This window comes from Rhea americana, unplaced genomic scaffold, assembly GCF_003343005.1.
Source record: "Rhea americana isolate MKP2758 unplaced genomic scaffold, rheAme1 scaffold_37, whole genome shotgun sequence".
Classification (NCBI taxonomy): domain Eukaryota; kingdom Metazoa; phylum Chordata; class Aves; order Rheiformes; family Rheidae; genus Rhea; species Rhea americana.
The window spans coordinates 3,615,554-3,630,319 of NW_028186501.1; the positions used below are offsets into that span (position 1 = coordinate 3,615,554).

A 14,766-nucleotide genomic window follows, 5' to 3' on the forward strand; every position below is an offset into this window, starting at 1 on the left:
GGGGGGGAGGGGCGGCGCCGAGGGGACCCCGGCCGCGCTCCGGGCCTTGGGGTGTCCCCCCGCCCTGGGCCGCCCGCGAGGCCCGTGCCCGCGGGGAGGCCTCGGCCCCSGGAGGTCGGTGCGGGCCCCTCGCCGCGAAACCTTTTTTATAATAATTATTTTTATTTTAAGTAGCGCGCGGTAGGTAGGTCGATGGGTGTTTCGGCTCCCTCGGGTATCGGTTGCTTGGCTGGTTTAATTAAAAGGATGGGGGTGCGAGCGGTGCCTCAAGAGCAACCCTCCCTGTGGCCTCGGGCGCGCAGCCGCCTCGTCGCGTTTACCTGCATCTCGGAGGAAAACGTGGCTAATTTATTTTTAATCAAAACCATAAAACCCCCCAAAATATTGGGAGGGGGTGCGATTGATGGTTCCTTACMCTCCCATCTCCCCATACTGGAGCATAAAGCAAATTGAAAGAGGACGTGGGCTCCACGTCTGGGTGAAGCCTACGTGCTGCTGTTTACGTGTGCTGCTCGTGGGTAGCAAGCTTAATGCTTCAAAAATGCAAGCTATTGGGAGTTGCCATAAGTAGGAGACTTGATGTACCATAGTTTTAGATACGTCCCGTTAAGTGTTGCAATGGAAAAAAACCATATTTATTCGTCATATAAAATAATCTTTATAAAGATTTCTTGCTGTTGACCTATTAATGACAAAAGTATCTCAAAATACTTTTTTTCCATGTCTGTCAACTTAAAAACTGTCAAAAATGGCTTTCAGAAAAATCCATGCTTGTCCTAATTAGGTAAAATACGTTAAATGAATTGCCTCAGACTTAGTATTTCAGAGCATATCCCTGACTGTGTTAAAACTGAGACAGTCGTCGTAGTTTCTGACCCTTTGGAACCTGGCTGTACATGTGGCACTGTGGTTATCTTTTGCAGCGGGAGGACCTTGCGAAGTTCAGACTGAAGCTCACTGTGATTTTTTTTTTATTTAATCTTGTCATTCATGTAAAACTAACTTGCTCTTTTTTTGGTATGCTGTAATGCGGAAAAACCTTTATTCCCTCCCCCCCCCAAAAAAAATACATCTGTGCTTAAAAATAGGTGCTGAAGTTGAAACTGAATGACTTGCTAACTAACCTTTTAAGCTGGAAAGAAAGCAATACAGCCTCCTCTGTGTCTTAGTTTTCTATGTGTGAAAATCTGTGCTGTTGGGAGTACTTCCAAATTTCACATATATAGAGAGTATCCTCTGTACTTCATTCCTTAATTACATTCTTGCCTGTGTTTCAGTGATTATTCTGCATTAAACAATTCAGTTATAATGAGATCTTTTGAGTTTTGTGCTTTAGACATGAGTAATTAAATGGTTTGACTTGTCTTTCCCCTCCCCCTTTGTAGGCAGCTTATTACTGTTTCTCAAAGTATATACAAAATCACATTTTACAAACAACTGTACAGTTGCTTATAGAGTTAGCAGTGTAGGAAGTGGATAAAATACAGTCTGAAAAGAGAGCCTCTATTCTGATGAATTTATGGTCCAAGTAGAGAATGCACAAAATAAAGAACATTAACTAATGAAGTAACAAAATGGGCTGACTTGCATAGTGGCATCATTTTATATTTGCTAATTTTGATATAGCTTGGATTAATCACATACTGGAAGGTTTGGGAATTTCAGATTGTCAGGTAGTCAGATGTATAAAAAATATAGAACCGAAACTTAGAGTTATGCAAACAAGGTAATAAAATTAAAGCACTTGTTACGGTATGTTAGAGATCTGGTTTAGGTTACTGGCCTTTGAATAAATTGGATTATTCAAGTGTGAACTGTTCTTGGTATTGTTTGAAATATATGTTGAGAAGGTGTTGTGACCTTTTACAGTAAAAATAATACCTTTTAAAAACAGTCTGGAGCACATTTTGTCAAGTGTTATAATAGTACTCTTAATGGTATGTGTGGTAAGAAAGCTGTCCACAGAATATAAATCATTATATAGCTGTCAGCTCTTTCTCTCAACTCTTTGTTCACCTTACTTTTCACAGGTAACTCCCTGAACTCATGTGTCCAGCAAAGGCAGTAAATCATTATAGCAGCACTGTATATTGACCTGTAAATTTTTCAGTACTGAGCATTGGGTTGCTTGGTAACAACCTTCCTCTACTTCTTTTTTTTTTCTTTCCGTAGTAATCTACATTTAAGTGAATATAGAATACTGATACTCATTTGCTTTTCACTTAATAGATTTGAAGTGTAAATGCAAAGAAGAAACAATAGGATAGTGAGCATTCTTTAAGTATAAATGGATCTTTTAGAATTGTTTTGGTGTAATCGCGATATCTTAGACTGGCACTCTGAGGTCATGAGATGCTTTAGAAGATTTTGGCTTTGGACAGCTCTCCATATGTCTGGGAAATGGAGGGTCAAAATCGGCTGAACTGGGCACTGATGGTGATCATTCCCATGGTTGTTTAGTTAGAATTCAGCTTTTTATTGTATTTGTTCTTTATCTCCCTGAAGGTTGCAATTGGTGAAAGCAACACACAAAATAACTGACTTTGACTGGGTCGTGCTGAAATTCTTGTATCAGAGAACAGAACTTGAATCCTAGCCTAGCATGCTACTATTTTGACCCTTTGTATAAAACTAGTGAGCAACACTTAAATATTCTGGTGCTATTCCTGATCTCTTAGCTGTATTGAATGACCTTGTGTTCTTACAGATTTCTTTCATTGTTAAACAGGTGCCCTTTCTTGTGTTACTAACTCACCCCTGTGGTATTCTGAGCCTTAGCTGGTTTGCTCTTGTGCAGGTGATCTATAGCCTATACTGAATTCCTTGTTGGTTCCTGGGCTTCATAGAATGAAGTAGGAAATAAGCAGCATACAGAGAAAGCCTATATGCTTTCTGACAGGTTTCAGTAAAGAGGTCAGATCAAGACTAGTACCCAACAGCAGCAAAATAGCAAATTCTGAGAAGTCTTTGTGCAACTGTGAAGGTCATTGGAAAGGGTTCACACCCCTCAGCGCTGTTGCTTTAGTTTTGTTGGCAAATTCATGCAGGCATGTCCTGAAAACAAGAACTGAGCATAGGCTATCGAGACTTTTTGTAGAGCTTACTTTAGTATGGGAAGTTAAAATTTGGAATATTATGCTGTGTTGAATTAAGATTTTTAGGGTGCCATAGAAAGTACAGGATCATTCATTTTCAGTTTTTACCTCATTTTCATTAACTTATCCTCAAACTTCAGGGAAAGCAGTGTTTAAAAGTGCTATCAAAATCCTCTGATTCTTGACCAGGCTAGCCATGTGCAAAGGTGAATAATAAAGTTATGAAACTATTTYTCTTATGTTTTTGTACAATATGTAATATTTAGTACAATACATATTTTACAATTTATTGTGATGTTAGTGTATAAATATACATGGTGGTGTGGTTGGGATGCTTGTTATCACATAGATCTCAGTTGTTAGAGTTAGTAAGTTAAATTTAACAATCTGTTTACAAAATCCATTGTAAAAACTTAATTGATGTGTTCTGCAGCATATTTTTCAAAGAAGAGTCAGAATTCTTGCAGGTCTCATGTTTACAGGCTTTTTCTTTAGACTGTATATGAAATGTCTCCAATATTCAAAGTGTGTTTAGAGATTTTTTTTTTAAAAAAAAGGCAAAAGCCATAGTGTGACTGGCTAAAATAAATTTAAATTATACAACATCAGAAAATGTTTTGATGATCTTTAATCAGTCGTGATTGGCAATGTCATACGTTATCTAGTATACTTGGCTCAGTCAAAAGGATTTCACTTGGAAAATTTATATTGTCTCCCTATCAAGTCAAGCTATCAAGTTTTTTCTACCTGATTTGTGAATTATTTTGATACCTTTATCCTTCATTCCATGTTCCTGACCAACTTGCTTTCTACATGAGTAACATATGTATGTATAATTTTCTTACTAAAATTAACCACAGAGACTTTCATAGATTAATTTTGTCACTTGAGAAATAACATGGTGACCTATGCTGATACGGGCTGTTCATGTCTTTCCTTTAAAGTTTAAGTTGTTGTCAATCCTCTAGTGGAACTAGATGGTTATGTAAGAAATTCTTTTGCTTTCAGTCTGCTATTTTGTACTACTGCCAGTTGTGTGGGAGAGCACTGGTCTATGGTTGGCTTGCCTTTCCCTGTTTCTGAGGATGGAAATAGTATGGTGTGTGAATTTCAGACTAAGATGATGGATTATGCTCAGACATTGAACTGCTTCGTGAGTTGTAGTGTTATACAAAGCAGTGGTAAAAATAATGGATCTAAGTGTTGATAGCAAAATACTACGAATCTATGTTGTCTGTAGCCATACCTCTGTCGCTTATTCCTGGTTGTTGTTTAAAAAATCATCGTATGGCTTAGAGATTAATAAAATCTTAGGGAAGGAGGTTATCAGGAACATCTTATTTTCAGAAATCATACTGACATTTCAAAGGTTTTTATCTTCCAGGTCCTGTTCAAAATCAGCTGATGCATTCATCAGATGGCCAGGGGTATAGCCCTTCAGTTCCAGGATCATATTCTCATCAGATGCCAGCCAAGGTTCCTCCACATCAATCTTCTGGACAGTATAACTATAGTGGCTCCCAGATTGCTTCTCAATTAAGTAATTATCAAGGACCTGGACAGATTCTCAATAGGCCAACAGTGGCACCTCTATCTGGGTCACCAGTACAACAAACAGGTTCTGTTCAACACGTGCTGCCACCTGCACTACAAAACTCAGCTGCTGTGTCATCTGCTGGTAGTTTTCCTGCTGGAGCTAGCTCCCCAGTGCTTTCAAACTGGCAGTATAGCCAGACTTCTGTGAGTCATCCAGTTGGGTCTCAAACAAGCCATTTGGCTCATGTGACAGGGACAGTATCAACTCAACCACCAACATCACTGTCAGGAAATACAAGTGCTCCAGGAAGTTATCAATATGCTGCTTCTCCAGGAGGTCCTCCACTTCAGAACAACTATATGAAGCCAGGTAACCATAACTCTTCAATAGTGTCTGTGTTTTTTGGTTTTCTTTCTTTCTTTTTTTTCTATGACTGCTAATGTCCCTTTCTCTCTTTCCATTTTGAAAAGAATATCAGATTTACTCTGCAGCAGCTATTTGTTTGTAGAACTGGATTGTCAAAACAGATATTGAGAAAATGCACATCACAAATTCTGGGGATGGCTKCTTTGGGTTCAAATGAAAGTTTTGTGTGCAGTTCAGGCATTTAGGTTTGGTTTGGGTGACTGAAGCAGGTAATTTCTGAATGATTTCTTGTTGTTTGGGAAGCTGTATGTGGGTAATCCTGTTTTTGTTGCCTTCACCGTTCTTTGGAGTGGCTGTTGGAGCATTTGCATGCTTCTGTCAGTTGGGACTTCTGGATTTCACAGTTGAAAACTGTAGTCCTGTTTAGTGAGCATAGGATTTTTTTGTAGCTTAAAATCTTGTTAGCATTTTTATTAATCACTTAATTTGGGGCATTCTCAGAACAGCCTCAGTCAGGATAGTGCAAATGACTTGAGTACAGACTGGAAACAAAACTGGAAAGTATTTGATGACATTGAAATAGTCCTGTTGAATGGAAAGCTTTCTTCATCTAAACTTGGAGTTTTCACTGTCTAATATTGTTAGTCTTTAGAAAGTATTCTGAAATTGAGATGCGAAGAATTTATTACCTCCATAGTCTATGTTCTGTTTTGGTCTCTTGTGTGCTGGTGTAGGTAATGGCTAAAAGCTTTGATAACACTAACAGCTCTTTCGCATAACCTGTGAATATTGTGGCAACAAACTTGTACTCCAGTTTTTCTTTACCAAGCAGTTGTTTGCTATTACAGAGTTTTTCTAACCATCTTTCCCTCTGAGCATTCTAATAGGAATTGCACACTGAAGTATTTTAAATGTTAAAGCAAATGTTTTTTCTTGAGATGCTCCTAACCTCGTATTAGACATCTTTCTTGGTGTTAATTTCTTGATACATGCCCAGCTAATAGCGTTACGATTTTCARACTATCTTAAGGTCATAAAATTCATGAAACTTTCAAACAACTTACTGGAATAAACAACTAGAACTTCAGAGGAGGGGAGGGGAATGATGATAAATTTCATTAAGTGGTATAGGGAATAAGAATGAATGACTGAAATGAGAATTCTTATATCTGTGCAACAGTAAATCCTCCTGAGCAATTTCCTTGCTAGTTTTTTGTAGAACAGTGATCATTGTTAAAATTAATATAGCTTATTTTGCTGATCACGTTTTTTCTGTAGTTGGAACAAAGATTTGCAAGCTCTCTGCCTGAATGGCTAACTTTGAACAGCTTCTCAAAGAAACAGAATCTCTTCCAAGTTCTATAATAGTATTGTTTGTGTGTAAGAATTGCTAATTTGTTTTGCAGTATGCAACATTAAATAATCAGATAATTTCACTAGACTTTTCTTCTTTTTCTTTTTTTCTTCCTTTTCCCTTAAATCTGACCATACCATGCAGGTTCATCTCATGAAGTTGAATGTTCTGTGTGGTGTGGAATTCTTCAATATACTTTCAYGTATGGTTTGTGAGCTTCTGTGCCATGTTAAGACTTGACGATGCTGGACAGTTTGGCTTTACCTCTTGAAAGGCTAACTTTTGTATTTACCTAAAAGACATTGGTGTCTTCCTAGAGTTAACTAAGGGCAGACATACTGACCCAGGAATAATGGGAACAAAGGGGCAAAGATACACCTAGGATTTGGCATTTCTCTAAGGGAAGAAAAGCAGTAGGGTTTTAAATGTCTCAGCTTGAGAAAGTTCTAGAGGAAATAATGACTTTTTCCTAGTTTAGAGCTTTCTGCAAAAAGTTACAAACTGTTTTTAGAAATTCAAGATATAGCTATAAACTTTTCTGTGTTTTTTTTAAATTTGGAATGTTAAAGCAAGCACCTCACGCTGGCGTAATAGGTTTGTACAAACTACTTGTTGACAATGATTTTTCCATGTGATATCTTATTTCCTGTGTAGTTTAAGTAGCTATAGAATCTGTATGTTGCTTTTTTTTTGCATCAAGTTATTAAAATGGAAGATGAGCATTCTGTCAGAAGGAATCTGTTTCAACTCTTACCAGTTCRCTCTACTCTGTCTAGTGTGAGACTATATTATAATTTTTATGAAGTCCAGATTGAGCAATTGAAGTCAGGTTGCTTTCTGTGGCTCTTGAAATTCTTGCCAACAATCACTGCACATAGATGTTACCATGATCTCTTTCAGTWACAGGACCTAGCGTTGGGAATATCTCAGAAACAACTTGAAGTTGTAAAACCTTTTACGCTCTATCTTATGTTGTTTATTATTTGAATAAGAGGAATATTGACAGTTCATTCTGTGTGCCTTATTAAAGTTTCTGTGACCTTTTCAGTTTAGTTAAACTCATTCTAAAAATGAGTCTCTTCACAGGATCTGCACCSCCACCAGTGACTCAGCCTTTACCTCCACTCCACCCTCCTTCAAGGCCACCTTTAGGACCCCCTCCAGTTGGTGGTCCACCTTTAATTAGGCCATCAACACTGACAGCAGCACCACCTAATAGCTCTGTATCACAGTCTCTGCTAAATTCATCTGCAAATCAAGAAGGTAAGAAATAGTTTTGCTCTTTCTGCTGAATTTGAATGTTACAACTTGTGCTAATATACAGCCTACAAAGTCAAATGTCCTTTTTTAATTAGGGATTCATATAATAAAATTGATACTAGTGCAGTATAACTTTATCTGAAAGGAAGAGGGTAAGGAGACATGCAAGGAAGCAAAGTATTTCCTGTTGGTGATTTTTTTTTTTTTAAAAAAAAAAGACTGCTCAATATCAAAAGTGATATTTGACACATCCATGTCTCCTGTGGTCACCATCTCTTCTTTCTGGGTATTCTAAAATGGTATTGAGAAATTCTGTTTACTCTGCATCCCTGACTGCTACAGAGGATGCAATCTGTATGCTGCTACTTGTATCATCTTATTCTGTAAAGAAAGCTAAAATGCAGACTCTGCTATTTCTTGCCAATTTGTATATCCATGCCTGTCCCTTTTGTTTAAAGCATTGAAATGTACACCTTGGACTCGTTCATTTTCTGAAAGTAGTTAGTAAGGTTCCTTGCATGTTCAGATTGACAGTTTCCTGTGTATAGTAATGCTGTGAATACAAGAATAGTATATTCAGATTTAGCTTACTTTTGAACGTATAAAAGGCAACAGAAACTGCTTTAGCCTAGAAAATGTTTTCTTTGTGATAGAAAAAGTGCAACATTTCCAGGCTCCTGGAGAGCAAGAAATGTTTAGTCTGTGAAATGGCTTGATTGCTTCTTACCAGTAGCATTCAGTGTATAATGTAGCAGTAAGTTCATTAATCCGGGTCCTGTTTGGAGGTTTTAATGATTGTATATAATAGCATACAAATTTTTCCTTAGCAATAGGTATTTGTTTCTGTCTATTAAGATATAGTAACTTTAGCATAAGCTGTACTTTGAGAATGCCTTCTGAATTTCACGGTTTTTGTTATCTCAGCTAGAACTTACAACTTGGTTGGTTTGTGACCATATCAGAACTTTTGTTGTTCAGTAAAGAGCACTGGACTGAGTGTATAAGTGAAAGGAGTTTGATGTTTCCATGTGCTATCAGTGAAAAAATTCTTCTAGAAATTCAATACCTAAATTTGAAAATGCTTTGAAAACTGCAGCTAACACAGACACTTCCCCTGACCAGGAATGCTATCTGATACCTTACTGCATGTCAACTTGGAATCTATGGAGAATCCTTAATTATAAAGTAACTTAACAGTTTACTCAACCAGAAATATAGGAGGTTTTTTATTATTTTTTCTTCAGAAGAGCTTGTGGGGTCTTATTAATGTCCTTGGAGGTCACATTAGTATGGAGACCACATGCGAGACCTATACTAAGATGTATACTTAATTCAGCTTTGTTCTGGGACAGAAACAAAGTAAATCCAAACTGTGATAACCTCATGTTCATCCAGACAGTAGAATTGCTTCTAATTTGCCTTATTACGACTTCTTAATAATTTAGGAAAAGTTTTACTGAGACTGTCGTCTTTATAGGTGATGGTACATCTGCTGCCAGTGATGGATCTGCAATTCAAAACAGCTATGATGCAATAGAAGGAGGTGGCCTCATGGGTAAGGCTTTGGAATTAAATAAATTTACTATTACGTAACTTCTTTCTTTTTAAGAGTTTTGGGAAAGAATGAGGTTTAAATATTTATGTACAAATGTATGTAGTCTGTTTGATTTCTGTCTTAACATTTCAAATTCCATTCAAATTTCTTTTATCAAGATTTTGCAAGATTGACACTACTTGTGAATTGTTTGTACTTTAATTAAAAAAAGAACATGAAACAAAATATCTCCCACAATATTAATGCATTAATYAAGCTGCAGTTCTTCAGGAATTTATTTGAAGTATGTTGTCTCTGCCTTCAGCAACCACACATCAATCTCCTGCCCTCCAGAATCTTAAGATGGGTAGAAGTGTTGGATATTCATATCCTAACTTGCCACCAGGCTACCAAAATACTTCTCCACCTGGAGCACCAGGAATGCAAGCACCTGCTCTGCAGTACCCAGATGGATCAAARCCTTTCCACCAGGTAAAGACTTTCTAGTTTTGTCTCCTTGCTGCCCAAATATTCTTAAAAAAACCTCCTAGAGCAAGATTACTGCCCTTGGCTAAAGAAAACTGGTAATCTGTGTATCAGGCATCTAAGAATACTACTTCTATGGTTTGCTGTTTAGTGCCTCATTTGCTTAACATCCATAGATGCAGCCAGAAGTTAATGCTTTCATTGTTACCTTAATAAATTTGGAAAATCTGTGTACCAGCTCCTCCTGAAATGTTCTCTCCTCAAARCTCTGCAAAATATTTCCATTTTAAAAACTTCCAGCTGCTTCGAGCATATTTTTCTTTCCTCAAGTTACTGTTGTTGTTAGCTGAGATGTTTGGTATTTTTTTCTGAACTTTCAAGGCAAACTGAGAAGTGCTTTTGCCAACTGAGCCTCTGTATTTGAMAAGTCTTAGAGCAAATGTATGCTAATGTTTACCTCCATTACATTGCAAACCTAAGTCCAAGTTTATGTAACAAGTAGTATTTATAAATATACTATTATAATACAATGATAATTAATACACAAAAGAAAAGGAAATATTTACCTGCTTTTTAAATGAACTGTGGATTTCATCCGAAGCTATATTAACTTCTGAAAATTTATGACTCTAGCCTCCTTTAGGCCCTAATCACCTAACTGCATCTATGGGTGGCCTGAGTCTGCAGCAAGAAGGATTAAGACCTGTGAATCTTCTTCAAGAAAGAAATATTCTTCCTACAACCATCTTGCAGGCTCCTGTCCCAAACTTGCATGAAGACATCCAGAAGCTGAATTGTAATCCTGAGTAAGACCATTCATTTGCTATAATTCATCAAAAAAACCTTAAAGTATAAATTCCTAATTGTAAACATAACTCTTAATAAAACGCTTCCTTAATTTTGTGGGAGTAGAAAACTTTGAAAACTGGCTTCACTGTGTTAAAGATAATAAGTATTGTAAACTTTGCAATGAGGAAGACACAGCAGAAAGTGTACATTGTACTGTCCAAATAACTGCTGTCTTCCAGTTATTAGCAGATGACTTCCTAGTTTTGAAACAATCCCTTAATTTCCTATGTCATGGTATAACTCATGTCATTGTTTCAACRGAATGTGATGTTACATAGCCATAGCTCTTTTTTTGTGAACAACTTTCTTCTTGCTTAAAAAGGAAGACAGCAAGCTTCACATGGTACTCTTCAGAAGAATCCTCCGTGAAATATTTTTAAGGTCTCAAGAGACTGTCAAAATGTGAAAGTTCCATGTGTACAATAACATTAACCAGTCATATTCTACTGCAAATGTTTTAAAAGCATTTGTTTCCACTTGCTGCTGCTTTTTTGTCCAAAAAGATAAAATAAAATAAAATAAAAATATTTTTAGGAGGTTAATTCCATCAGTTAAGCACCTCATAGCTATTTACAAAACTGTCAGAAGTTTCACTGATAATGATCCTTTCTCTGGAGTCAAGATTGAGGCAGTTAGCTGAGCTGTTACTATTATTCCTTTCTTTATGTAGTGCGTACACCAGAATTTGAATGACCAGCTAATTTTATTTTAGACTAAGACTTGTGGATTCAAATATCTCAATCCTCAGTTCTGAAAGGATCTCATAATCCTCCTGTTAGGGTTCTTAGCTGCTAAGTGCTTTTTCTAAACCTGTGTCAGAGTATGCAAGAAAATTGTGTGTCTGTGTAGAACACCTGGAAAAGCGAGGAAAAATACTGCTTGCAAGGCAGTTACAAATAGGCAGAGTACAAGAACTTTACAATATAGCTGGAAATAAGTAAGATTTGGAAAAGATTAAAACAGAAATTAAATCACGTCCACATGCGTGAGGTATACCAAACACATTGTGAATGCAGAAACAAGAGTGAACTCTGTATTGAAGAGAACTGTTTAAACAGTAAATGGACAGTTAACAACCATCTACCAGCCTCTTGTTTAAAGTAATCTCATTGGACAAATCAATCCAATTATACATTACCAGGTACTCTTGCTTTACAGATTAAGGGAATAACAATATCTTTGTAAAATTGATAATACAAACAAGCTGGATTGGAATTTTAAAAATGTACTGCACACATCTGCACTTTTTGGAAACCATCGAGTTCTGAARTCTCTGAAGATATGACTGCAGGATTGTTTAAGGCATCTTTCAAAGTTACAGTTTTAAGACAACTTTCAAAACTTCACAAGTTCAAATTGGTATATAGGGCCATCTCAAAATTGTTTTCCAAAGCAACACTTAGCGTATAAAGATTTGATGCAACTTTGAACACTGTTAGGCTTAACTTTGACTTGACTGGCTCAAGTGACACTCAATTTTGCATGAACAGCATGGATATAAAGTAGCATAAGAGCTCAAAGTATGTACTATGGGTCATGTTCAGACCAATCGGAGTGATTTCACAGAGCTGGAGAAGATATTTTCTCTGGAAACAGATTTGCTGTCACCAGCTCTGAAAGTAAAAAGGATACTATGTGCTACTGAAATCACCACTTTATTACCTGAAAGCCTCTGAAAATAACTCTTTGTCCTCCATGTAGGTTGTTCCGCTGTACCCTGACTAATATTCCTCAAACTCAAGCCTTACTGAATAAAGCCAAACTTCCTTTGGGGCTCCTGCTTCATCCTTTCAAAGACTTATCGGTATGACAAACTATTGAAAATTTTAGATGCTGAAGTATGCTGAAGATTTGCCTTTACTAGAGTTCAGAATTGGGCAATGAATTATAAAAGAAGGGCAAGTATGTTATCTAATCTTGCCTTACGAAAATGTATCTTGGTAACTGACACTTCCCTGTTCCTTACAAACCACAGTATGTTTTTGAGATTTTTTTCTCCCTGCTATTTTTAAGCTGTCAAGCTTCACTTCAACAACAACAACAACAAAGTTTGGAGGTAGCACAAATCTCACTGTGACATAAGGCAGTGCATTTAAATAATGATAATGGTYGGGCAACTTTATTTTGTAGCATAATTATTAGTTGTAGCTAGTGATTTCCTGTACACCAAACTGAGTACTAATTCTTAACTTATTTAAGAATTAATAAAATTAAATGGGGTTAGATGTTCTCAGATAGTCAGACTTTCTGAACTTAGGAATGCATCTTTTAAACATTACTAGTTTTTCACAATTTAAGTTTTTTCCAAATATGTGGAGTTTTTTTTTAGTTTGTTGTTGTTCTGAATGAAAGTAGGACTCTGGCTTAAACCATAAATACAAAATGTAAGACTTAAGTGGCTTGAAAAAGAAACATATACAGCAAAATAGGTTAGAGCTCAGCTCTGGTTGTCTTACTGAATTGTGAAAATGTTGTGTGAATGCAGAAATAAATCTTCATTAATGCCTCTTTCTAAACAAGTATGGTTTGACTAGATGACCATGAAGCATAGTGTAAATAGTGTTGCTATCACAGATAAATAAGTGTTCTGCATTGACATTTTTAAATGGGAAACTTTTATTTTCCAGCAATTGCCAGTGGTCACTTCAAGTACTATTGTGAGATGCCGTTCCTGCCGGACATATATTAACCCTTTTGTCAGCTTTCTAGACCAAAGGAGATGGAAATGCAATTTGTGTTATAGAGTGAATGATGGTAAGCCTACGTGTGCTTAATGGCTTAAATTGTTATGTTAAGGCTAACCTTTTTAACTCTATTTTTGAATTAAATAATCACAGTAATACTGTGAGGAATCATCAGTCATGCTGTGGCTGTGTTATATAGGAAGTGTTTCCCATAGACAGAGACAGTGGTCACTAATGACCCACAGTGAGTTTGAAATGGTCTCCCAATGTTATCTGCTAGGATACAAAGCAGCTGCCCTSCGTGGTATGGTTCTCTAAGAAGTATTGTCCAACAGAGACAAAACAGTTGATGTATTAGCTGTGCTGCGTTTTAAAGCAAATACTAGTGTGAAGTAGTAATATTATAAACTTATCTACATAGTTCCTGAAGAATTCATGTACAATCCTGTGACAAGAGCTTACGGAGAACCTCATAAAAGACCTGAAGTTCAGAATGCTACTATTGAATTTATGGCTCCATCTGAATACATGGTAAGGCTTTATTTGCTCTTTATCAATCTCTTTTTTTGTTTTATTTCCAGAGGCAAGTCAGGAAAGAAAACTCTTTTTATTAGAGGATGCTCTTCAGTGTAGAGCAGTTACTTTCTCAAGGAGTGTACCCAAGAAGTCTCGGGAAGAATTTTAGATGGRAATTTTTCATTTCTAAACAGATGGGGTTAGATATGATGTCAAAATCTTTCTGTATGTAGAGGATGTAGATATTTGTAGGTCTTTGGGAAGCAAGCCACAATTCTTAATGCATCTGTTTCTTATCAGGTAATTCTAGAAGTTTTAGCTGTCATCTGTATGCTGTTCTAACTACCACAATTGAAACTTGCAGTGGAATGAAAAAATACAGATCTAATAAATGTCATTTTGAAAATAATGGAAATCCTTTCTTTTCTCAGCTACGTCCACCTCAGCCACCTGTGTACCTCTTTGTGTTTGATGTCTCTCATAATGCAGTAGAGACAGGATACTTGAATACTGTGTGCAAGACCTTATTAGACAATCTTGACTTGTAAGTATTTTGTTTTGTTTTGTTTTTTTTCCCCTTAGAATCTCTTCTGTTTTGCTTACCCTTCAGGACTCTAGGTAACTCATGTTAGATATTAACATACAACTACTTCCTATGAAATATTTAAATAAGCATTTACTCAAAGGAAACATCCATCTAACTTATTTTTCCTAAAATAAATGCTAATTGAACTGCATAAATGCTGCTTAGTGTTTTGTAGATTATTTCTTCTTTGGGCCTTTGTTATTTTTGATAGGTCTGTATCCGTGCAGTAGAGCGGATGTCCAACTTTCTACTTGACTTCTTTTGTAAAGGAAGAAGATAAGAAAAAAAGCTAAAAGTTGATTCAAAATCTCACTGTGGGATTCTTGTATTTGTCAACCCTTTCTGAAGGGGATGTTACACCGGACTTCAAATGAGACAGTTAGGTTTTTGCAGTCCAGTACTAAGTAGTACAAAGCATTTTTCATTGGAGCATCTGTTTTCTTCAAGACTTTACATAGCTGTATTGGAATATTATGCTAATTCTCCCCTACAGAGTCAC

The 14,766-nt window shown here is 36.6% G+C and overlaps 1 protein-coding gene across 1 annotated transcript in view; it reads left to right on the forward strand.

Annotated features, from left to right (window-relative positions):
- SEC24A (SEC24 homolog A, COPII component) overlaps positions 1 to 14,766 on the forward strand; it is a 29,798-nt gene that overhangs the window by 3,643 nt on the left and 11,389 nt on the right. The window contains exons 4-12 of the mRNA XM_085312671.1: positions 4,480 to 5,001; positions 7,439 to 7,615; positions 9,090 to 9,167; positions 9,472 to 9,638; positions 10,266 to 10,438; positions 12,183 to 12,285; positions 13,109 to 13,235; positions 13,587 to 13,696; positions 14,113 to 14,225. Coding sequence (XP_085168797.1) covers positions 4,480 to 5,001; positions 7,439 to 7,615; positions 9,090 to 9,167; positions 9,472 to 9,638; positions 10,266 to 10,438; positions 12,183 to 12,285; positions 13,109 to 13,235; positions 13,587 to 13,696; positions 14,113 to 14,225 — 1,570 coding nt within the window. The remainder of the gene's footprint in view (positions 1 to 4,479; positions 5,002 to 7,438; positions 7,616 to 9,089; positions 9,168 to 9,471; positions 9,639 to 10,265; positions 10,439 to 12,182; positions 12,286 to 13,108; positions 13,236 to 13,586; positions 13,697 to 14,112; positions 14,226 to 14,766) is intronic.